At 39.8% G+C, this 26,713-nt stretch overlaps 1 protein-coding gene and 1 pseudogene across 1 annotated transcript in view; both read right to left on the bottom strand.

Moving 5' to 3' along the window:
• Nucleotides 1–13,963, bottom strand: part of sardh (sarcosine dehydrogenase) — a 78,924-nt gene extending 64,961 nt beyond the window's left edge. Inside the window, exons 1-6 of the mRNA XM_088319670.1 lie at nt 13,828–13,963; nt 9,687–9,873; nt 7,864–8,000; nt 4,786–4,964; nt 425–604; nt 218–341 (exon numbers count right to left, since the gene is read on the bottom strand). Coding sequence (XP_088175796.1) covers nt 218–341; nt 425–604; nt 4,786–4,964; nt 7,864–8,000; nt 9,687–9,868 — 802 coding nt within the window. The 5' untranslated portion in view covers nt 9,869–9,873; nt 13,828–13,963. The remainder of the gene's footprint in view (nt 1–217; nt 342–424; nt 605–4,785; nt 4,965–7,863; nt 8,001–9,686; nt 9,874–13,827) is intronic.
• Nucleotides 13,964–14,798: 835 nt separating this feature from the next.
• Nucleotides 14,799–14,888, bottom strand: LOC148350491 (U2 spliceosomal RNA; annotated as a pseudogene).
• Between the last annotated feature and the right edge of the window lie 11,825 nt (nt 14,889–26,713).

Here is a 26,713-nt window from a genome sequence, read left to right on the forward strand (position 1 = left end):
TTGTTTGCTAGTTTGTTTTTTCAAAAAATATTTTAATCACGGCTGCACATATTTCACAACATTTTCCACTCACAATGCTTAGTTTGAGCAGAGAAAAAGTGAAATAAAATTGTTTGCCAATTTCTTAAAGAATGAGGGGTGTAATTATGGTATTAAAAAGGAACATTTACATAGATTCACTTTTAAAATCTTTTGTGTTATTGGTATTTTCCCTGACCTGCACAGTTGACCACACAAGGAGTCTCAATGGTGCCGTGCGGGGTCTCCACCGCCTTGACCCTCTTCACTCCGAGGTCATCCGTCCTCACTTTGATACCAGTAACAGGGCAGTTCTCGATTACCTGTTCGACAAGTAGATATTTAATCAATTATGCTTAGACAAGAATCTGATATCAAAATTTCATGTAAGTATGGTAAATAATACCGTAGCTCCCCTGGCAGTGGCCGCTCTGCTCAGAGTTGTGCAGGTGCCCGCAGGATCCATGGTGCCGTCTTTAGGTACGTAAAGAGTCCCATATAGGTCGTCGACGTTCATCAGAGGGTAAAGATCTTTTGTCTCGGCGGGTGACAGCACATGGGACTCGATACCGTAAACCTTACCCAGCTGGAAAAGAGCAGCAGTTCTGGGTTTCAATGTTTCCCATACATAGGAAGATCCTGCCGGATTGCCAGGTTTTGATTGTTTTCCGCCAGAGTCTCATAAACTTGCATTGTAATCAAAATTGTCAGGTTCAAAGAGATGTCAGGTTGAAATAAGAGACTCTTTTTGAGTCACAAAACAGCACTTATTTATGAAAGAAAAGTGAGCATAAAACACAAGACCATTGCACTCTTAGATTACCATAAAACAAATCCCACGGAAAGAAGCATGAGCGCCTTTCTTATTCTGTTAGCAGGACTCTGATGGGAGGATAAAATAAATCATGTGCAGGTAAGAGGCATTCTGATTGGACACTGCTGACCACTAGAGGGCACTCTAACTTAATAATAAGCATGGAAAAAAAGAGAGTACACTCCTCCACTAGGAGACAAGCGTACATAACAATGTACATCGAAGGCTGTATCCTTTAACCCAGATATATAGCTGGCGGATCACAGACTTCCTTTGTCTGTTCCTTTCCTAGGAGTGAGAAAAGAAAAATGGTTTATGTGATAGGCTAGCATGAGAAGCCTTGGACACCAAAGTAGTTCATTGTTTGATAAGCACCCGGAATTTCCTTTTAACAATAAGCTAGCACGAGGAGTAACCTTAGGAAACTGTTGGTGGCCTTTCAAGTTTTAGCTTTTTAATGGAAGACACATAGTTGTTGTCTACGAATTAATCTTTTGACCTCTGAACACAACTCAAATTCGTAAAACCACACACTTAATGAGTATACTATAAAAGTATAAATGTATAAAGATATAAGCGTACAAGAGTATAAGAATATATAAAAGTATAAGAGTACAAAAGTATAAAAGGCCCATTGAGACCATAATTTCCCTTACTAAAATAACTTTTACATTTCTCATTAAATAAATGATCGCAAACGCCATAGAATGTATTTGTGTTATGTATTTCTGTCAGTCAGAAGGAATCTTGGTCAGTCAGTCTCTGCCTCCGTGCTAAAACATGCTCTCTCACAGACAAGGATAATCTGATATGAGCTGTATTCATTTTTCTTCCATTATTTCTTTGGCTGTTGCTCCAGACTTGCAAGGATGACATTTGGTTGTTGTGACATTTGTCCCGCCTTGCCTGCACAGTGATTAGCAAGCTAGGTAAGTTGTGACATTGACGAGCATCCCATTTTCCATAAATTGAAAATTCTTCAACTCTCTGTAACTGGAGAAAATGGTTCAGCGCGGGAAAAACCTGCCCGGCGCCTCGTCGCACTGATGCATTTTCAAAAGAGGATAAACGCAGCGCTGCCATTTCAAGAAATTAGAAAATTTCGCTTAGAGAAAGAAAAAGCTTTGGAGCACACTGGACATAACTGTAGCTCAAGTTGTGCGTTACAATAACCTCCTGTAAACCATCAAAGAAGAAATGTCATCCTGTCAATCACAAAAGTAGCCGTACTGCTGTTTAATAGTAAGTTCCACAGATTCGAGTATCAAATTTAATTAAATTGAAAATTCAGTGATTTGGTACCTTAACGTAATACAGCTTAAGAATCGTAACAACACTAGTTTTTTGGCATTAAACTGCTGTGTCGTTTACCATCCTTTGTTGGTGTGACTTGTTTGATCTGTCATTGCCTTTTATAACTAGTGTATTTACGATTCAATAGATTACAAGGGTACACAATCATCATAAATCTAGCTTCTTGATTTTGCTCTTAAAATGCACCAGATGTAAATGTAAATGCGCTTTTCAAGTCACTGAAGACCTCCCAAAGCGCTTTTCATTGTGCTTCACACTTACTCATTCACACACACTCACACATCGATAGCAGAGTCAGCCATGCAAGGCAACTACTTGCTAATCGGGGGCATTAGGGATACAGTATCTTGCCCATGGACACTTCAACATTTAACACAGAGGAGCTGGGAATCGAACCTGCGATTTCTTGATCCCAAGACGAGTGCTTTACCACCCCAAATCTATGGATTTGATTTTAAAACATCCAACATTTTCTTTGGGGCCTTGCTTTCCAGACCCCTAATAGACTCATCTCATTAGCTGCACTGCTTATCCTCAGTAGGGTCGCTGGGGTGCTGGAGCCCATCCCAGCAATCATCGGGCAGTGGGCAGGGGACACCCTGAACTGGTTGCCAGCCAATCGCAGGGCACACAGGGACAGACAACTCGCTCGCTCAGTCACACCTAGGGACAATTTGGACCGGCCAATCCACCTGAAATGCATGTCTTTGGAATGTCGGAGGAAGCCCACGCAAGCACGGGGAGAACATACAAACTCAGCACAGGAAGTCTGGTAGCTGGATTTGAACCCAAACAGGAGGTTCCCAAGACCTTAGAACTGTGCCGCACACGCGCTAACCACTGCGCCGCCGTGCTGCCCAATAGACTGTCGCACAAAATTTTATGGGAAACCCTGGGTTAAGTATTAGTGATCTGGACAATCCAAACAAACATTTCTAACATCTAGTGTTTCTTTGGTGGAAGTGACTTGACACTTGGCAATCAGATAACTAAAGTCAACACGGAGCAGACTGGCCTATGACCAGGGTTGGGTAGGGTTACTTTAACTGGATTACTTTCAATTAATTTTAGATTACTCAATACCAAATATGATAATAAAAGACAAAATAAACTAAATATGAATAAAATTACTAAATTTTGTGCAGGCTTGGGGAGTAACGGAATACATGGAACGGCAAAAATGATGTTGGCAAGCTGTTTGGATTTATTTTCATTTTGTTTCTGTCGCATTTTATGTTAGTTTTGCCGGAGATCAAAGAGATCAAAGCCAGGAGAGAAAGCTTACCACGTGTTGTGAGTCATCATTTTATTCATATTTAGTTTATTTTGTCTTTCATTAGCATATTTGGTATTGGAGTAATCCAAAAGTAATTGAAAGTAATCCAGTTAAAGTAACCCTACCCAACCCTGCCTATGACCATATTAAGTAAACTAGACAGGAAAGACTGAAATTTCAAGTCAATGCTCGTTCAGTGCATAAAATATAAATATTTTAGTGTCCTATTGGTAGATAACGTGCATTAAGAGTCCTATTTTAAAATTATTTAAAACTTTTTTTCACAGTAAATGAGAAATAAAAACTACGAATTGGCAAAATTGCTCAATATGGAAATATACAGATAAATATACTCCATTTAAGCATATTTTATATCTATTGTTAAAATAATGAATACAAGTTATCTATATTATAAAATATATATCCTGTTTTCAGGTGGAAAAAAAACGTATCACTTGGAGAAGGTATTTTTTTTTAAATATTTTTTTTTAGTTTAAGATGGACAGATTTAGAACCAATTACAAAACAATCAAATAATGAACGTACAAAATTTGGGATATTTTTTTTCTCACATGACAGAAATAAATACAAGTAGTTAACTTTGCTCGTTTTTAAGTGTTTTATTCATGTGATTTTACTATATTTTTTACTAAATGAAATACAAAATATATTGTTTGAATGAGCTAAATTACTTGCTATCTGTCACTTCAGATAATGTAAATTGCCTTGCATGGCTGTCGCTGCTATCGGTGTGTGAGTGTGTATGTAAATGGGTAAGTGTGAAGCACATTGTAAAGCGCTTTGGGAGGTCTTTAGTTACTTGAAAAGCGCCATATGAATGCAGACCATTTACCGTTTATCTTATGAAAAAGGAGGAAAAATATAATTATGAAAAACAATTAGAATAAATAAAATAGAATAAGGTAGAACAAAATAAAATAGAATAAAATAAATAAAGTAGAATAAAATAAAATCAAATAAAATAGGATAAAATAAAATAAAAATAAAAAACTACAACCCCAAAAAAATCAAAATAAAATAATTATTTTTTCCTATTTATTGGAAAAAAGTAACAAAACAAAATAAAAATAATCAATGCAGTAAATAAAAATCAGCATTTGCTGTCTTATTTCATAAGGAAAACAAGTAAAAAATATAGTAAAAGTAAAAATGATACTTAAAGTTATTAAAGGTTCTCAATAGGGGGAGATTTTTGGTGTGTGTTGCTAATCAGAAATTTTAAAAAAAGGATTGTAATGACTTCTACTATTCACTATCCCTGTGAAAAACATGATTTTTGTCTGCCCTCCAGAGGCTAAGAGAAGCATCGCATCATCACGTTGCAATAAGGTTGGCTTCTTACCGACATGAGACGCTTGTACTCATCCAGTCGCTGCTTGTTGGAGGCTATGAAGAGTCCCCCGTTTTGGATCCAGCCGGTGTGGAGGCCCGTTTCCTCCTCCAGGTCTTTGCTGATCACGTTCCGAGTGTGGGCCAGGAGCTCCACCTCCACGTCGCTGGGCCGTAGTTGCCACAGGAGACCTGAAAGGGAATAAGAAAAGCTTTACAAGCTTTCAATGTACCGTGCATTCCGGATTAAAAAAACATACTTGCTTGAATTTCAAAACGAAGCTCGATTTTGTATTCATGTGAGCTTCACCTGATTTAAAGCCCCAAGCCAAAAAAAGCCATAAGAATAAAGTCATTCACATCCGTTTCTTACATGTCAAGCCCGGCGCATTCCTAGAACCAACCGCATGGGGGATTTGGCTGCAGAATGCCATTGGCGCAGAACCCCTAAACACCTGAGGCAGTTTTCAGCTGTGAGGGTTTTTCAGTTCTGCTCAATGTTGTTTACATCACGTGTTTTCAGATCATGTGACCATTCAAGATGACAATAACAAAGAAAACGCAAAAATGTAAGCCCTATCTTTCTAGACGACAGTGCCAGGGCAACCGTACTGTGGAGAATAGTGCCAGATTGCAAGACAGATGTGTCTTTTCGTGTTGTTATCAATGTTGGTTGCCAAGGTAATGGACCAAATTGCCTTCACTTGTTATCGTTCCTCAAATATTAAAAGAAACTACAGCGACCTGACATACGCCGATAATTCGAAAATAGAGGTGTAGCGTTTTTGATAGATAACATCCACTGATGTTGATTTTGGAGGCATAAATTCAGGACCTAATTTGTAAATAATGTAAATATTAAATAACGTACAGGCATGAAAATGGATCAGGACTATAAAAAGTGTATTTGCGTGTTATTATCATTCCTACTTTGGGTTCAAAAATCAGTATACATTTTCCGTTACATTTTTTTAGCTCAAACTAGCCATTGAGTCGGACAACCCTTGTTAAATACATGCGACCATAATTCGACAATCAAAAGAAAGTTCTTTAAAGCTCAATAATGTATTTAATATAACAATGTCCTAGAAAACCCTCATAGTTTTCTTTTCTTTTCAATATTTGATACAATAAGAAACAAAACATTAAATTTTTTATCATTGAAGTAATATTATTCAGTGTTGGTTTTCAGTTTAATTTGGAAACTTTTTATTTAAGATATTCCAATATATTTGTGAGTGAATAATTATATAATTGATTTTGATCAGTTTCGATATGAAATAATAATAATTTTGAATAAATTGCATAGTCAATGACCTGCGATGTATGAAGATGGAGATTTTTCGTTTTCCGTAGTTCCGTTTAGCGGAGTGGATCGTCACACGCTAAGCCGGGAATCGGAGAGGAGGTTAGCTCCGGTAGCTACCGGTTGCTCCAGTTAGCTACACGTTAGCGTCCGAGATGCTACACGTGAGCCACGTTTCCGTAAAACACAGCAAACTGCACTCCCTGTGCACTTTGATGTTTTTACCAGCACAGCCAGTTCGTCGGTCTCATTTGGTAAAGAGTTCACATTTACCATGATTACGGACTGTACAGAAGACTTATAACGCCGCTAGCTGCTTAGCCTTAGCTCCAGCACTGCATCCACGATAGGGCCCCCTCATCACGCCGGCGCGAGAATACTTCAGGGCAAGGAGTTGATTCCTCGGATAAACGCATTTTTGTGCGTTAAACCCCATAACGATATGATAGAAAGTAATCCAAAGTGTACGGACGGCACGGGAGACTTATAAAACAAAAAACTTAGTTTTTGTGACCCAACCGTAATACCGTAGCGGGTTCAAGAAAACCATACTCATTACGGCAAAACTGTCGTATTTGGCAGGTATGCTGATACACCCTGGAAAACCTCACAATGCCCCCTTTCAACCTCAAAACATTTTCTCCTCAGATCTATACAATTCACGTAGGTCACCATGTTTTACTTCAGAACGATGAATTAAATGAGGATCTTATGGTTCAGATCCTTCCTCTCACTGTGTTAAATATGGTGAAATGACCTCTGAGCCCTTTAGTGTTACCTGTGGTGTTCCGCAGGGTTCAGTGTTTGGCCCCCTCCTTTTCAGCATTGACATGGTTTCATTAGGTGATGTTATTCCCCATCATGGTAATAATAATAATAAGAAGAAGAAGAAGAATATCACTAGAACAGCTTGTTTCCATCTTCGCAAAAAATTTGCTAAAATTCGCCCTATGCTGTCCTAGTCGGATGCAGAGATTATAGTTCGTGCGTTTGTTACCTCCAGTCTCGATTATTGTAATGCACTACTCTCCGGTCTCCCGAAGTCCAAAATCAAGAGCCTGCAGCTGGTTCAAAATGCTGCAGCAAGGCTTTTAACACATACAAGAAAGTTTGATCACATTACCCCGATTTTAGCTAACCTGCATTGGCTCCCTGTTAGCTTAAGATGTGATTTTAAGATTCTGTTGGTAATATACAAAATGGACTTGCTCCTTCTCAAGGTTTCTTCATTTTTCTCATGTTGAGGTTTTTAAGTTTTTACTTGCCCTCATGTAGGTTTCAGGTCAGGGGATGGTGTAATAATAGTCTTTAGTTTGCAATCATCTGTGGTCTGTGCAGCCCTTTAAGACTCCTTGTGATTAAGGACTTCACAAATAAACATGACTTGTCTTGACTTGACTTAAAAGGTGAGAGCTTGTCCCGCCTGATAAGGTACTTTTAAACCTCCCATTTTTCTCCTGTGGAGTATTATATCTGAATAATAATGGAGAAAACATTGACTAATTTCTCTCGAAGGGCTTCATAAATGTCTCCAGACGTCAACATGGTGTTTTGTATTTAGAGCGCATGCGTTGCAGAAAAGAGCAGCTCGACGTTTTCCTTGTTACTGCCAAAAAAAAAAAGAAGAAGAAGAAGTAGCCGCACTGAAATTGAAGCTGAAATGTTTGTAGTCAGGAATTAAGGTTATGTCAGACGATCGCGTAGTTTAGATTCCAAATTCTTCTTTTGCGTCACCAGTTCTGGAACCTGACCAACATACTTCATCCGACCTTTCTTATGCAGTACCTGCTGTGTGCCAAGTGGTCCCGGCCGTGAGTCGGTCCCTCTCCAGCAGAACCACATTGGTCATGCCCATTTTAGCGAGGTGGTAGACGGTCTGACATCCCAGGCTGCCTCCACCAATCACCACCACGTCTGCGGACCTAAACCAGGAGGTTAATGCCACTGTCGTCATGGTGATTCAACATCGGACAAAAGCACTACGGTGGACCCAATCTGACATATGTAGAAATAAATGGACAAATAAATACCTATCCTGTAAATGTATGTCATAAATAAATGAATACATTAATAAATCACATAATACCTGCATATATGACATAAATGAAGTGTATTCATATATTTATGCATTTTGTAAATTATTTCGGTATTCGTTTTGTCATTTAGTTTGTTGTGTTCTTTTTCATGCATTTTGTCGTGAATTTCGTGGTGCATTTTGTCATTTATTAATTTCAATATTTAAGAGGGTATTTATTTTGTGGAGTATTCTCTCATGTACTTTGTCGTGTATTTTCTCGTGCATTTTGTCATGCGGTTTGTCGTGTCTTTTGAAAGGTATTTTGTCATCCATTTATTTTGGTATTTGTCATGTACGTTTTGGTGTACTTTGTTGCTTACTTTGTCATGTATTTTGTTGTGTATTCTGTCGTGTATTCTGTCGTGTATTCTGTCGTGTATTCTGTCGTGTATTCTGTCGTGTATTTCGTCGTGTATTTCGTCGTTACTTCGTCGTTACTTCGTCGTTACTTCGTCGTTACTTCGTCGTTACTTCGTCGTTACTTTGTCAATAATTCTGGCTGTATTTTGTCATTAATTCTGCGTGTATTTTGTCGTTAATTCTGTGTGTATTTCGGCATGTATTTCGGCGTGTATTTTGTCGTGTATTTTGTCGTATATTTTGCCATGTATTTTGACGTGTATTTTGTCGTGTATTTCGTGGTATATATCGTTGTGTGTATTGTCGTGTACATCGTCGTTGATTCTGCGTCTATTTCGTCGTTAATTCTGCGTCTATTTCGTCGTTATTTGGCCGCTATTTGGGCGTTATTTCTGCATGTATTTTATTGTGTATTTCGTCGTGTATTTCGTCGTGTATTTCGTCGTGTATTTCGTCGTGTATTTCGTCGTTAATTCTGCGTGTATTTCAGCATGTATTTCGGCGTGCATTTCGGCGTTAATTCTGCATGTATTTTGTCGTGTATTTCGTCATGTATTTCGTCGTTATTTGGCGTTACGTGCCGTTATTTCATCGTTATTTCATCGTTATTTCGGCGTGTATTTTATTGTACATTTCATCGTGTATTTTGTCGTGTATTTCAGCGTATATTTTGTCGTTATTTCGTCATTAATTCGTCGTGTATATCGTCGTGTATTTCTTCATGTATTTTATCGTTATTTCGTCGTGTATTTTGTCACTAAAAATGTTATTCAAAAAAGGAGGTAAGGCAGTTGAATAACTTTTTCACCTACCTTTTGATCATTGATGAACTAAATGGCTGTTGCCAGGTGAAAAGCTCAGCCAGTTCGACACACCCTCTCATTTGAATAACATTTTGTTGGGACAAAATAATAATATAATAATAATAATAATAATGAAGTTAAAAAACTAGAAAAGCATACATAATGAAAACGTTGCATTCACTTCATATATTTAAGTATTCATTAATCAATGTATGCGTTAATTTATTTATATGACATATATTCATAGTAATTTATTTATTTATACCTTGATTTCTACATATGGCAAGATCAATAGTCCATAAAGCAAAACCTGTTAAAATACGTTCGAGACCAGACAAAATTGGACCTGGGCTTTATCATCATCTAACCTCGGCAAAGGTTTGGTCGGGCCAGATGTGGCCGCATCGTCCTGCTTGAGCGTCTTTTCGTAGGGGACATTCTTCTCTGTAGTGGGCTCCGAACTGTAAGCCCGGGAGCTTACCCGGCATGGTGGGGCGCATAGCAGGCGCCGTGCCGCCAATCGTCTGACCACGCTCCCGAAGAAGGCCATGGCCCCTGGAAAAGAAACATTTGACGCGCTGCTTATCAGAGGCTCAAAATAATAAAATAAAAAATACATATTTTACTGAAGAAAAGAAACAATTAAAGGGACAATGTGTACTACTGGATGAATAAATGTCACAGGATAGACCGCTTTCCACCCTATGATATTAGCATATTATAACCCAAAACAATGAGAGTAGAAGTACGAGTTTGAATAGAGCAAGGGAAGATTCTTATGTTGAGTTGTGTTTTCAGAGTCACAATTTACAAAAACGACATGCCCGGTTGTGTGTGCCAGTGCACAAATCGCAGTTTTAAGAACACAAGTTTATGGAAATTCCCAAAAGCACAGGAAGATCCTGTGGCTGCGAGCAGTTAAAAGAACTGACTGTACCGAAGACATTATTGGGAATGTCTGCATTTGCCCTGCCCATTTCATATCTGTTATTGTAGAGATCTGGTTTGATTCACTTCAAAGCAGAATGCCTTAATAAGAGTAAGTAGGATAAGTGTTGGGAAATTGTGTTTGCAACCAATCCATACGATAGACTCTTTTGCTACTACTGGTGCTAGCCAGTGTTGGAAATAACGCCCTTACTTAACAGTGTTATTTTTCAGGAACGGGGTAATCTAACTTAATTTTTTTCAGTATTTATTTTACATAACTTGAGGCTCACCTAGAGGGGCCACTGCTACCCCCAAATACCGATAACATTGGCAAAGGCTTGACAAAAGAATGAGAAGAAAAATAGTGCTTAGAAGACTTATACAGCATACTTTTTCTAAAATTAAAATTAACTGTAAGAGTCATGGAATATATTTGGTTCCCTCCAATTTAGCAAGTTCACTATACAGTATAGATGAAATAAATAGTGATATCAATTACCTTTTTGGAGGTGGGGTAGATAAAAGGTATGTGTTTTACACCTTGCTTATGGACCAAGGTCCAAAGAGTGGTTTGAAAACACTATAAAAACTCAAAATATGACAAATACAAAGACAGACAACTTCTCTTGGGGGCATACTCACATTTGTTGCCAAAATCGAAGCATTTAATGAAAGCCAGTATTTCAAGTTCTTCGGAGGGCATGATCATTTAAACGATTAATTATCGGCTTAGTTTGCATTGTTTCAAAGTGAATTATTCTCAGAAATGTTCGGGACTGTACTAAACCAAACAACTAAAACAAACTAAATGGCCTGACTAAAACAAATACGATAAGAAGTTAAATGCAAAACGACTCGGGACATGTATCCGGGGGGGGGGGTAATGGGGGCAATGCCTCACCTCTCGTCATGGAATATAAAATGAATATATTAAATCAGGGGCAAACACGCAGCCCGTGGGCAAACTGCGGCCCACAGGATAACAGTTTGTGGCTCCCGTCTGAAAAAATGACAGTGCCCTGAAAAAGTATTTGCTTCCTGAATTCCGTGTTGTTTGCATACGTATCAATTACAAAGGTTTCATATCAACAAACCAATTTAGATATCACAGAGAGACACCCCAAGGAAATACAAAAAGCAGTTTTTAAATCCTGATTCCATTTAATTAGGCACAAAAAAATGTAATCTATCCTGTCCTATGTGGAAAAAGAACCCCTGTTCCCCCTTGTTTAAAACAAACGTGACCACAGTTTTAGGAAAGCTGAGCAACACCTAAAATCAAAGCCACAAGCTGTATTGAATCAAGAAAAGAGAATCAAATCACTTAAATTGAATCTGTTAGACAAAGTGAAAAAGGCTACAAACTCTCAAGAAAATTGACATGCCACAATACAAAACAATCCACAAGATAATAAGAAAAAAGTGATTGAAATCCATGAGTCCAGGAAAGGTCAAAAGGCTGTATGGCTTTAGTGAACCACTGGTAGAGCCATTATCCACAAATAGAGAAATATGGGAACAGAGGCAAACATTCCCAGGTGTGGCCAACCAAGTAAGATTTCTCTAAGAGTGCAATGACAGTCTATCCAGGAGGTCACAAAAGAACTTCAGAAAACATCAAAGGAACTGCAGGCCTCGCTGGCCTAGGTTAAGGTCAGTGTTCATGACTCCACTATAACAAAGACACTGACCAAAAATGGCAACTGTGGGAGAGTTCCCAGGTGAAAACCACTGCTGTCACCAAAGAACACAAAGAGTTGTCTCATATTTGCCAAAAAGCATTTGTATTATCCTCAGGACTTTTGTAGAAATATTCTGTGAACTCGTGAGTCAAAATGTGAACTCTTTGGAAGGTGTGTTATATCTGGCGTAAAAAAGACACATCATTTGAAAAAAAGAACATGTCGCAAACAGTAACACATGGTAGTTTGCTGCCTCAGGAACAGGACAATGAATTCTGGTGTTTACCAGACTCAAGCAAACTCAAGCATTCATGGATCATGCGGCAGGACAACGATACAAAACACACCAGAAAGTCCAACTCTGAATTGCTCAAAAAGCAAAAATGATGGTTCTGGAGTCAAATTCCGGATTTCAACCCAATTGTGATGCTGTAGTGTGAACTAAATCGGGCAGTTAATAGTAGAAAATCATCCAATACGGCAGATTTGGAACAGTTTTGCGAAGGAGAGTGGGCCAAAAATCCTTTACAGCAAAACACCCATTACCAATTATTGTAAACGTTTGATTTCTGTTATCACTGCCAAAGGTGGTCCTACTCGCCATTACGTTCAGGGGGCAATAGGTTTTGATTTTTTGAATCAACTTTACAATTTCTTTGGTACCATTAAAAGACATTTTTTTTGGGTGTGAAACCTTTCCTTTTCAGAGCCACAAATGTATCTGCAATTTACATACGTGATGTTGCGCGTGAATTTATCAAGACATACGATTTTTGAAGTAAATCACGAATATGTTTGTTTTTGAGACAACACTCTCCCCATTAAGTTCTAGGGTAAAAATGACAGTAATACACAGGTTATATTTTCAGTTGCAGGAAGGGATTACAATTACAATTTATCACTGCAAAGCGCTACCTTATTTTTGTATATATTTTTTTTTAAATTCATCACATCCACTACACAGCATTATATCCAGACAGAAGAGCAGCTTTAGCGACAGACTGCTGTCACTGTCTTGTACCACGGACAGACTGAAGAGATATTTTCTTCCTCATGCCGTGAGGCTCTTTAACTACACCCGGCAGAGTATAGGCCCACATTAAACCACACCCCCTATATTGCATTCTGTGTAGCACTATCTAGATACTCTATAGAACACGCTACAGTGGGTATAAGCACGTCACATTGGGTATTTGTATATTGTATTCTTTTTGCTTTATTATTGTATTGTTTTCTCAGCATAGGGATGCTGCTGGAAATGTAAATTTCTCTGCGGGGATGAATAAAGTATCTATCTATCTATCTCTCTATCTATAGCCCATATTAGATGTCCATAGTGCATATGTAATCCTGAACAGCGGAAAAGGTCATTAGTTGAGCCAAATCACCCATGTCACAGCCTCTTCAAAATCCTGCAAAGTCCAGAACCAGCAGGCTCAAGAACAGTTACCTCCATAAGGCTGTTTGGAGTGAATTCTCGACCATTCAAATGATAAATACGATGTAGTCATTATTAGGAAATCAGTCTGCCTCACCAGACACGAACCGCATCGCACGTCACTTACTTGGAAATTGCAATGCCAATTTTTTTCGGACTTTTAGTTTTATTTTTTTTTAAAAACAGACACGAAGAAAAGCTGTCCGTGAGACGCTATGACGTCATCACTATTTTTGACACTCGACAGTAAACATACGGAGAGTTATGTTCTGCGTTATTGCTCACTTAATCCCTCCAGAAACGGGTTTAAATCATTCTCAGTGGATTGTTAATCATTAGGCGAGATTTGCAAAAAAGGAATGTTGATTAGTAGAACGCGTACTGCAACTGCAGCACAAACAAGCGAGAGGGTATTTATGTTGCTTCAAAACTAGCAGTAGCCATGGTATTAACATTTACCGGAATTTTCCCCCAAAATAAGAGAAGCGGTTCCGACGAATTCCGGTAGCGGTAAGGGGTCCAAAAGAAGTATGTTCCAAAGCAAAATATCCGAAACTTCCTGACAAGTCAAATGGACATTTGAACACAACGTGGAGCTGAGTTCTCATTGGCCACGCCCCTTACAGCCCGCGAAAGAGCCTGTGTTCAGCCTGTGGCCGGCGGACCCATACCGTCTCGTCTGACCCGGTGCATTTAGACTTTTGATGTTGTGTTTTCTACGTTTTTTGGACGATTTAAAAATATTTTATGCCATATAATTATTGTAAAAATGAAAATATACTGTTATGTTGAATAAGCAACACTAAATTTACTGCAAGTGGAGAAAGAATTAAGAAAGATGTTGAAATAATTGTGTTGCTTGTTTTTATCTTATCTTATATTATCTTTTTTATTCTACATAGTATCATAGCAGTATTTTTCTTACTGTTTTCATAGTACAGTGGAACCTCGGTTTTCGAACGCCTCTCAGTTCGGACAAATCGGTGGTGTTCGACCAAAAATTTCGAGAAATTCTTGCTTTGCTGTTCGGTCAAAAAATCGGAGTTCGAACGCCGGTACACTAGGGTGCGATGCTGAGCGGCGTACGGGTGTTTTAGCCCCTAACTATGCCTCCGAGGAAGGTCGGTGCAAGCAGGACAGGTAAAAAAAGACAAGTTGTTCGTAAAACTATTGCTTTTAAGAAAGACATAAAGGCTAAATATGAAAGAGGTGTGTGAATTTCCGATCTTGCTAGTGAATACAGCATGGCTAAATCTACTATCAGTGGGGGTTTTTAAGGGTTATTGATCTATCTTCGTTATTCATTATCCATTATCCGTTACCGGTCAGTTCATAATACGCTACAAAGCCTAGGAGCCGGATCACTTACTCTCAGCCAAAAGGCCAAGCTAAGGTCCTAGCCCTAAAGCCTTGCTGCAATCATTGCGAATGCACCGTTCCCGGAGGTACTGCAATACCGGGCCGATGCGTGGAGTGGACAGAGCAAGCTCATATTCCATCTCCAAAATGCAAAAATCAAAGAGGTCAGGCTGACAACGGAACTACAAAGATGTCGGCATTTTGTAGTACGATAGTAAAGAATAAGGAGGCTGTGAAATCGAGTGATGCGGCTAAGGAGATTAGCGCTATAAGCAAGCAACTGCCGCAGGTTTTGGAAGAGGTTGAAAAACTTTTGATGATTTTTCTCTCCCTGCCGTCCACCACAAAGGTAAGAAATCCTATTCATAATCCTTTTTTTTATTTTTACACGTTCATGTTAGCGTAATCTTTCGTACGGAAGATTACGCTAACGCGAACGTACGATTAGCCTGGGTTAGCTTCATGTTTACGTTCATGGTAAACATTCAGGGTGTTGGAACGGATTAAAACGATTTTACATTACTTTTAATGGGAAAAACGATTTTGGTGATTGAACAAATCGGTTTTCGAACAGGGCTCTGGAACGGATTATGGTCGAGAACCGAGGTTCCACTGTAGTAGTTTTGTAGTGTATCTGTAGTATTGTTGGAGTATGTTTGCAGTATTCTTGTCGTATTTTTACAGTTTTTCCGTGTAAGGATTCTTGTAGTATTTCTACAGTGGTATTTTTGTAGTATTCTTGTAGTATCTCTGCAGTTGTACATTTGTAGTATTTCTACAGTAGTATTTTTGTATTGTATTATATTTCAGTAGTAAAGAACTAAGAAAGATGTTGAATGTGTTGTTTGTTTTGTTTACTTGGTGAATCAACTTGTTTACAAAAATAACTTTTTTTATTCTATACAGTCTCTCTTACTGTGAATAAATAGGTGCCGCGTTGTGTTTGTAAGGTTTATTATCGTTTAACAAGGGGAATTACAAGCATTAATAGTGTAGACGTTTTCATATTCTTGTTGTGTGTCTGTTGCAGTATTTTTAGCAGGATGTTTGTAGTATTTTTGTAGTATTTCCATAATCAAATATTTTAGTAGTATTGTTGTATTTCTTCTGCAGTTGTATTTCTTGGTATTTCTGCATTAGTATTTTTGTAATATGAATTTTAATAGTATTTTTGTAGTATTTCTGTTGTAGGATATTTTAGTATTATTTTTGTCGTATTCTTGTAGTATTTTTAAAGTATTTTTTAGCATATATCTTGTATTATTTCCACAGTAACATATGTTGGCCTGGAGAGGGACGGGCGACTCCAGGCCGTACTTGCCCAAGACACACCACAGCAAATGGTGCCCCTATGACCCTAGTGGTTAAGGGATCCAACCAATATTTTTGCAGTATTGTTGTTGTATTTTCGCAGTAGTATTTTTGTAGTATTCTTGTCTTTTTTCTGCGGCTGTATATTTGCAGTATTTTCATAGTAAACAACGTAAAAATAATTGTTTATGTTGTTTACTCAGTAAATAAACTTGTTTACAAAAAATGATCTTAGTTTTTATTTTACAAGGTCTCTCTCGCTGTGAGTAAATAGGTGCTGTGTTGTGTTTGTAAGGTATTTTATTGCTTAGTAATAGGAGTTGCAATCTTTAATAAGGGGAGCAATTGGGTCAGGTTGACAGCAATGAAAACTAATAAACAATCTCTAAAAAGGAATTCTCACTGAGGATGACCTCAAAGCTCTGCCATTTTTATGAATCAGATCAATAACGGCGCCTTTGATTTGACCAGTAGTTACTAAGGTTATTTCTTTCCAATTGGCAGATAGTTTTGCCTCATTTTAAAGATTTTAGTTTTAAATATGTATTTATTTTTTCTCATTCAAAAGTATAATGAGCAAACTTGAGCAAGTTTATAGGTCATACACAAAACTGTTAAAGGAATTGTGTGTAATATCTGACCACTATGTCAGGACCAGAACGGAAACAGGACCCAATTGCGTTGCGTTTCTCACAAGTTTTATTGAAGGAAAGAGGAATGGCTGCGCCCTCGATCTGGTGTCCACTGGACGCAGGAGGCAAATCTCTTTCGTACTCTGATTGTGATCCGAGGACGGAAGTGGATCTTCCGTAGCGAGCGATGGCGGTGTCAGGGGCGGAAAAACGGGTCGGTAGCCGGGACTGGGAGAGCAAGGCGTGGTTGGGGTCAAAAACGAGTCGGAAGCCAGAACGGGAGAGTAGACGTAGTCGGGGACAAAAGAGGACGTAAGCCGGGACGGGAGAGCAGACGTGGTCGGGATCAAAACAGGTCGTAGCTGGAGACAGACGGGAACAAGAACTGGACAGGTGGGAGTCAGGGTCGAAAAAGGCTTGCCGAGTATACAATGAGGTTCGCAGATTATATTTTTATTATATTATTATTTCGCTTTAGTAGTCTGGCCCGCATGAGACTGCGTTTGTGTGTGTGGCCTCTGATTTAAATGAATTGACAACGCTGCACTGAAAGTTGATTCCAGAAACATTTTATAAAATAAAAGTCAGTGAACACCCAGTTTTGTAAGCCCCATAAAAGTATGCCAGGAGGCTAAATGTAGTCAAACTCTGCCTCCAAACCCGTAAGCCAATAAGGAGCCTCCTTTAGGAAACCTCCTCCAGAAAGAGCTTCTTTTTTTCCTTCCATTGCTGCCTTAGACAACAGCAGGAGAATCTCACAATCATTGGCCGCATTTACACCTTGGAACCTTGTGAAAATTAACCCGAACGAGGAACCTTTGAACGGGAAATCCGTTGAATTCAGGCCATGGTCTTGGATAATGGAATCTGATCTAGCTGGACTATAGTCAGGGTTGCGTAGGGTTACTTTAACTTGATTACTTTCAATTACTTTTGGATTACTCCAATACCAAATATGCTAATAAAAGACAAAAGAAACTAAATATGGATAAAATTACTACATTTTGTGCAGGCTTGGGGAGTAACGGAATACATGGAACGGCAAAAATGATGTTGGCAAGCTGTTTGGATTTATTTTTATTTTTTTTCTGTCGCATTTTATGTTAGTTTTGCCGGCGATCAAAGAAATCAAAGCCAGGAGAGAAAGCTTACCACGTGTTGTGAGTCATAATTTCATTCATATTTAGTTTCTTTTGTCTTTTATTAGCATATTTGGTATTGGAGTAATCCAAAAGTAATTGAAAGTAATCAAGTTAAAGTAACCCTACCCAACCCTGACTATAGAAGATCAAGCATGCTGCAAGTGGAGAAAAAAAAACAATTCAGATCTTTGAGTTTGATAAATCATTTAGCAGTTTCAACAAAACAGCGGAACATTTTGTGCAACTTTATCCTGGAAATAGAAACTGTTACTGAGACTAGCAAATTTCCGTGCTAACAACCCAGGCTAAACTTAGCACTACCATCTAATAGGATTTGCTGCTATCTTGTGGTGATTTTAGTCAGTTATTACTGTTGACAGCTACTGGTCGCTACTGATTTGAACTGTAGCAAAATATTCAAGCGTTCCAAAAAGAACTGTAAAAAATAAAAATAATAACTGAAATTGGAGACAATTCCACCATGAAAACTAGTCCTATAAATTGTAGTATCTGTAATAGTTCCACACCACTTTTTTTCCCAGACAAAACAGATCCTAATATCAAAAAATATCAAGTACCGTCTTGTTTTATTCAGTTGTTGTCTCAAACAATCAGTTCATTTGGTCAATATACAGTCTTGATATCAAGGGTCTCCAAAATGGTGGTGGTGACTTACGTCAGCAGCCCCCTAAGATCACCTAAGTAGCCCGCAGAAGAGTTTCTGGAAGTAGCTGGAAGGAGCCATTGTAATTTTCTAGTAAATTTGACATGTTATCGTGGTTGACTTAACTTCCAATAATTACAACCTGGTCATATCAAAGTGACAACATAATAATGACAAAAGTTGTTATTTTAGAACTGTAAATGAAAATGGTAGCATTCGCACCAATCAGTAACCAAAAGTAGCTCTCAGCTTCTAAAAGGTTGGTGACTGTCATGATTACTCATTGCCCTCACCTGTGCCCGCTCGTTTGCCGCCAGCTGCTGCTCGTTGCCTGATTGATTCCCCTCCTATTTAAACTTAGTACTCCAGTCACTCCTTGTCAGTCCGTCAGCGAACCTCCGCATACGCAAGGCAAGCGCTTTGACTCTGGCTCCCGGTTGTCCAATCCTCATCCGTATCCTGCTCCTGATTTCCCGATTGTCTCCGGCTCCCTGATTTTTCCTTCCCTCGACACGTTCTGATCTCCCGCTCCGGCTATCGACCCGTTTTGCCCATTGACCACCCTCCGATCTCCAGCCCCGGCAAATCCACTCACTTCTGCATTCCGCTGCTGGCTCCTCCTGTCCAGTGAGCACCAGATCGCTGGCGTTTGTTTCCCCACACCTGACTTCCTTGATATCCCTATATACTTTTGTGTGAAACGTTACGCGTTTGGGTCTACCATCTGTTCCACAGTGTTCAGAGTGATGTTCTGATTTACTGTTGGTAAGTCCAGCCTGCCTGGTAGCTTGGATCTACCAGCACTCCATTCTACCCAGAGTCTTGTGGCCTCTCTTAGTCAATGCAGTCCCGCTAACCAACTGCGGAGTCAAAAGAAAAATCAGTGGCTTTCTTCAGAATTGGCTGGGAGTTTTCCAGGTTCCAGAGAGAGAAAGTCCAGATCCTCAATCCTCTTGATCAGCCGTGTTTCACTCTGATATGGGAGACTCCTTTTATTTTAAAAAATACTTTACAATTAGTCCAGGTGTCTATGCGTCAAGACCAGAACAGGAGGAGGACCCAGATGCGTAACGTTACTCCCAAGTTTATTGAGGTATAGAGGAAAAACCAGCGCCAGCGATCCGGTGTTTATTGTATGTAGGAAGCAAGCCGCTCACGGGATTGGAGCGTGTTCGGAATGCGGAAGCGGATCTTCTGGAGCGGGAGATCGTAGCGTGGTTAAACGGGGAAAACAGGTCGTTAGCCGGGATGGGAGACCAGAACGTGGTCGGTGGTCAAAAACAGGTTGTTAGCCGGGACGGGAGACCAGAACGTGGTCAGGGGTCAAAAACAGGTCGTAGCCGGAGACAAACGGGGAATCAGGAACTGACGAGTGGGGTACAGGTGACAAAACGGGACTGACGGGAGTCAGAGTCAAAATGCTTTTCTTGTGTAAACAGAGGTTCGCTGACGGACTGACAAAGGGCGAGTGAATGCATTGAGCTTAAATAGGAGGGGGAATTAATCTGGTAACCAGCAGCAGTTGGCGCCAAATGAGCGGACACAGGTGAGTGCAATGAGTAATCATGACACTATCAGTCCATTTTTTTCATGACTTCCAGGAAATTTTAACATTAATTTTCCTTGTTATAGATTTAATGGCCCTTTAATTGATGAACTTGCTATGAAATACCACGTTTCTTCATTGGGTTATAAACCGTGTAGCAAAACAGATAAAGGGGCGGCAGTAGCTCAGGAGGTAGAGCGCTCGTCTTGGGATCAAGGGATCCCAGTTCGAATCCCGGCTTGTCTGTGTTACATGCCGAAGTGTCCTTGGGTAAGACACTGAACCCCTAAGACCCCCAATAAGCAGGTTAGCGCCTTACATGGCTGCACGGCCGCTATTGGGAAATGTGAAGCACATTGTAAAGCGCTTTGGGAAGTCATTGACTTGAAAAGCGCTATAGAAATGCAGATCATTTCATTTCATTTCATAAAGGTGTATTTATTCTCGATGGTAACCGATCAAAAGGACATCATGATTGTTATGTTATGTTGAAGTTCTTGATTTGAAAAATTGTCTGTTGATCTTGTTTTTGTTTGGGTTTGTATTTCTTGCACATGGCTGAACTTTTTAGTCCTGTAAGTATTAAATTATTGAGAAGAGCACATTGTTTGAAATCATCTGCCTTATGTTGTAGTGTTTTAATCTTCTCTTCCATTTCTTTGTTTAATTATTGATATTCTTTGATACGCTGTCAATTTGGCTGAATTATCACGTTCCTTCTCCGTTTTCACTGAGTTGTTCTTAAGTCCCATGAAATCTTTCTTGATCTTTTCAAAACCCTCTTTTATGGCTGATTTTATCGAGTCCATCTCATCTGCTTTCCTTGTTTTGGACATTTTTGTGTGTTTGGTGAATGTAGGTTCTGTCAAAAGCCAAACAGACGGTGGACCCAGCCGCGTAACGTTTTCAAGCTTTATTTTACGGGAACGGGGCAGCCATCCGGGGGAAAGCAAACGCCAGCGATTTGGTGATTGCTGGGCGGAAGAGATCGAAACAGGACAGGACAGACGTGATCGATACAAGATACAGGATACACGAGCAGATACCGGACAGGGCGGGACAAAAGGGATCGATATTGGACACTGGATACACGAGCAAGATACCAGACAGGATGGGACAGACGGGATCGATACCGGATACAACAGCAAGATACGGGACAGACGGGATCAATACCGGATACTGGTTACACGAGCAGGATACCAGACAGGACAAGATAGACGGGATCGATACCTGATACTAGATACATAAGCAAGATACCGGACAGGACAGGACAGACGGGATGGACACTGGTGCAAGATACAGGACAGGACAGACGGGATGGACACTGGTGCAAGATACCGGACAGGACGGGACAGACGAGATCGATACCGGATACTGGTTACACGAGCAGGATACCGGATAGGACAAGACAGATGGGATTGATACCGGATACTGGAGACTGGAGCAAGATACCGGACGGAGTCAAAATACAAGTTTTGCAAGTGCAGAGGTTCGTTGAAGGACTGACAAGGAGTGAATGAGAGCACCGAGTTTAAACAGGAGGGAAGCCAATCAGGCAATGAGCAGCAGCTGGCACCAAACAGGTGGGCCCAAGTGAGGGCAATGAGCAACCGTGACAGGTTTGCAGGAAAGGAGTAAAAAAAAAAAAAACAGCAACAGCAGAAACAAAAATAACAAATGTCAAAGCCATAAAAAGGGAGTGCGGAAGAGAATAAAAAAATCCAGAGGAGTCTGAGGAAGTGTCTGTTCTCGTGAGACTCTGGAAGAAAAGTAGGTGTGGACAAAGATCTGATCAAACCCACTCCTGCCATTCCCAGAGGCTTGATACTTACTGATGAGCAGCTCCAAACCCTTTGTAATATCCATCCATTTTCAGCACCGCTTATCCACAATAGGGTCGCGGGGGTGCTGGAGCCCATCCCAGCTATCTTCAGGCAGTGGGCAGGGGACACCCTGAACTGGTTGCCAGCCAGTTGCAGGGCCCCTTTGTAATAGTTCTTTAAAATAAAACAAAAAAACCAACAACTTATTTTTACGTTTTGGTACTCAGGGACTTTGCTTCTGGAAACATATTTATACATTATGGCACTTAATAAGTTCAATCACAGAAATACATTTCAAAACTAGTTTAATTTGTAGAGGACTCTCATTTGATATCGTTGGAGTCCCTTTGGTCCAGATTTAATATAGGTCATGCAAACTGGAGGGGTGGGGTGGATTGTGGTGGAGCAGTGTCATTTTTGCAGCTGGGCTCCAACTTGTGCAAAGCTAATTACATTTTTCAACCAACCAAACCATGATTCATGCACATGAACATGGATTTAAATACAAAATTATCATGCCCAATGCAAGTTAACACTCTGTGTCATGTAAAATGCAATACAACACACAACACATGCACTAAAAATAATTGGAAATGTATCCAAAGTACCTAGCACACATCCTAGTTCACATTTACATTGAAAAAAAAAATGCAATACTAGTTTAAGGCTGTGGCACCTGGCTACATGGTCCACAAAAACAGTCCAACGTTAACTTTGGAATGCGGCCAGTTAACTCAAGCAGGCTGCCAAATGTGTTCTGACGAGTTCAAATTTCACCATCGCAGATACGACCCATGGAGAAGGAACAGCGAGATCAAATTTGAGTCACTAACTGAACAATTTCACTGAATCAACCCTAAAACCCCGCATTGCTTTGCACAATCATTAACATCGCAATGTCAAATAGAGCAGGCCACTTTTACAGCATTCGATTGGTCAAATTTTTGCAATAACACTCTCACGCGCGGACTTACAAAAAGTAAATACTTTTAAAAGATGGGAAATTTTAGGAAATGTGAAATTGGTAGTTCCCGCCCAAATAGTTGAGTTGAGGTTTTGAGTAGGTCAGTGCAATTGTAATTCAATTGAAGTTAATAGCAGTATTTTAAAATGAAATTGTTGTTATGATGACTAATTTGGATCACCTGTGCCCGCTCGTTTGGCGCCAGCTGCTGCGGGATACCTGATTGGTTCCCTGTCCTTTTTAAGCCCAGTCCTTTCTCTCGCCTGTTGTCAGTCCGTCAGCGCACCTCTGTTTCTACAAGGCAAGCATTTTGATGCTGACTAGCGTCGGTACCGCTTTTTGCACCCGTCTGTTCTTGATCTCCCCGTTAGTCTCCGGCTACGACCTGTTTTGACCCTGACCATGTTTTTGTTCTCCTGTCCCGGCTATCGACCCATTTTTCCGTCCTTGACACAGCCATCTCCCGCTCCGGAAGATCCACTTCTGTATTTGGATCACGATCCGATTGTGTGAGCGGCTTGCTTCCCACGTCCAGAGAGCACCGTATCGCGGGCGCTGCCCTTCCTCTTTCTATCAATAAACTTGTGGTTAACGCTACGCATTTGGGTCCTGATTCTGTTCTGGTCGTGACAATTATTAGTGCAACCTGAAGGGACAGTGTGTACTATTAAGTGCCTCCTAGTGGCCAAAAAATGAATTACCGGGTAATTAAAAAACAACGACAACGATTTAAACAGTCAGGAAAAATCTATGAACTATCATACAAGTGTACATTTTTCTAAAACACTCAGAGGTGGAGAAATTTGCATTAGGATTACATAAAATCAAGCTCAACTCAAAGGGACTAATATAATTGTCCACTATTTTGCTGCTACGGATAACCAAAACCCTTAAAAATGCTTGGCAAAAATGGTCAGTTTGTTCACTTTAAGTCTCCATAGTCTGTGTTCAGCCTTGTGCATTTTAGCACTCATTTTTAATTGCACTACACGATACAGTGACATCAAGTGGTGAAATGATACAGTTAAAATATATATAGCTTTCACGGCATTAAAATTGACTTTCCGACAAAAAATATATATCTCATTTTATGAATGTATGATTTCTGAAGCAATTATATGATTTAATAAATACTCTTGAAAATACGTTTGAATGAATGATATATTCTAAACTTGTTTTTCAATCTCACCTCCATTTGAGAACTATTAATAAACCTGGTAAATACAAAACCTTAATAAGAATATTGTCCACAACTGATGAGTTTAAATGTGGTTCTCTCATTTTATGAGTAAGCTCTCTAGACTTCTGAAAACAAATTCTTGTTCATTGTATTAGCTGTGTCTGAATAAGGAGACCATTGTTAGCTGTGTTGGAGACATTAACTATAGCGCTTAGGGTTCACTATTAATATATTTGTGCTAAAACAGATCTATCAGATGATGCTTCTTTAGAATATAGAATGGTCATATAATCTGTAACCAAATACATAGAGTATAATATCACAAATGAGTATGGTAGTAGTAAATGAAATGAAATGATCTGCATTTATATAGCGCTTTTCAAGTCAATGACTTCCCAAAAGCGCTTTACAATGTGCTCCACATTTCCCAATAGCAGCCTTGCAGCCATTAAAGGCGCTAACCTGCTTATTGGGGGTATTATGGGTTCAGTGTCTTACCCAAGGACACTTCGACATGTAACACGAACGAGTCGGGATTCGAACCGGGATCCCTTGATCCCAAGACGAGCGCTCTACCTCCTGAGCTACTGCCGCCCCAGGATGATATTTAACCCTTGCATATCCGTAGAAAACTTCATCCACCAATTTCATTCATATCACTAAGATGCATGCATAGACATTGGTGAAAAACATACATAAATATGTTTTACTTTTCTTTATGATCACAAACGATGCAAAGCTCCCCTTGGCTTCCTCTTGTGGTCATCTTGTGTAAATACCACTTCAAACAAAGTAGACAAATGATCAGAAAAAAATACCCAAAAAAACACAAAAAATATTACCATATTACCGAGTACACTCTCATCCACACGCTTGCTCAGTTCCACTACTACTCCAGTTCTGTCTCTCACAGTTTCATTTCTCAATCTATCCAATCTTGTCACTCCTCAAACACTTCATCTCAAAAACATTTAATTTCCTTCTCAAATCTGTGTTCAGGCCCCAAGTCTCTGCACCATACAACACAATGGGCACAATCCCACTCTCATACAGTCCCCTCTTAACATCCGTACTCATACTCTTGTTGCTCATCACTCTCCTCAGAGCACCCAATGTCAGGACCAGAACAGAGACAGGACCCACTTGCATTGTGTTTCCCACAAGTTTTATTGGAAGAATCCAGCAGTTGCTGGACGCGGAAAGCACGTCGCTCCGAATGCGGAAGTGGATCTTCCGTGACGACCGATGGCTGTGTCAGGAACGGAAAAATGGGGCAGTAGCCAGGACACGAGAGCAAAAACGTGGTTGGGGTCTGAAGCAAGTTGTAAGCCAGGAAAGGAGAGTAGACGTGGTCAAGGACAAAAGAGGTCGAAAGCCAGGACGGGAGAGAAGACCTGGTCAGGATCAAAATCGGGTCAAAGCCGGGGGACAGACGGGAGCAAAAAACAGGTGGGAGTCAGGGTCGAAAAAGGCTTGCCTAGTGTTAACTGAGGTTCGCAGACGGACTGACAAACGGGGACAAAAAGGAGTGGGTTCAAATAGGGACAGAGAGCCAATCAGAGTCCGAGGCAGTTGGCGCCAAAGGAGCGGGCACAGGTGATCATGGCACCCAAAACCTTGCTTACTTGATTCACTCTGTGCAATACCTCGCACTCCATTTCACCAATTGCAGGTAGTTCTGTGGTGAGGGGCCCTCTCCCTCTGGTAGGTGTGAGACGGACAACAGATCACACACAGTTAATGTTTTTATTTTTCTTTGGAATTTTTTTTCTTTAAAAGAAAATGCAGGATGTACAGAAGAGAGAAGACACAGGTCAAGGAAAAGTTGAGATGAGAAATAATTTAAGATACATTCGGACAAACAATTCAGGTAGAGGCAACTGTCAGTTTCCCTGACTTGCATGTGCAGCAATTGCATTTGGAAATCCATCTTGAAACATCATGAAATAGTCACTTGAAGTGTAACCCCGTCGAGATTAATTTGAAAAATAATGATGATGATTATGATGATGCAGTAGGGACATTGTGGCTAGTTTGTTATGAGGTGTTATTTTTTTTATAAATCATTTAAAATAAAATTTAAAAAACACAGGTGCAGTTTTGCAAGTTGAATTCCACATTTTTACACAAGTAGGAATGGGAAGTACACTTTTGGTCAGAAAAAAACACTTTCTCTGGCAAAGCAACCTCGCAGCCTGGCATCCTTATAAACAAAATCCATTAACCTAAACCTAAGTCAAGTCATGTTTATTTGTATAGCCCTTAATCACAAGGAGTCTCAACAGGCTGCACAGACAACACACTATCGAAAACTACAGACTATTATTACACCATCCCCTGATCTAAAACCTACATGAGGGCAAGGAAAAACTCAAAAACCACAGCATGAGGAAAATGAAGAAACCTAAGGATCTCTAATACCAATTTATCCAAACCAATACCAGATACCAAATCTTCAAAGCAAAATATGATTCCCTCCTCCCTAAAAAAATCAATGGAAATGTACTATTTATGGAATTTTCAAGTTCCAACCATGAAACAACCACAAGGAGGGCAGCCAATACCGATAACTGTCACGAGTAATAAAGCTGGTAATAGTATACCAATACGATATCAGGATTGGCACTTGCTCAGCGTTAATTCAAACTCCTGAAAAATATGTAGAAAAATATATATAAAAAGAAAAAAACAACATACCGGATCTGAACTAGACTGCACCCTAAA

The sequence above is a fragment of the Urocampus carinirostris genome, chromosome 16, assembly GCF_059441175.1.
Source record: "Urocampus carinirostris isolate Australia breed hairy pipefish chromosome 16, RoL_Ucar_1.0, whole genome shotgun sequence".
Lineage (NCBI taxonomy): Eukaryota > Metazoa > Chordata > Actinopteri > Syngnathiformes > Syngnathidae > Urocampus > Urocampus carinirostris.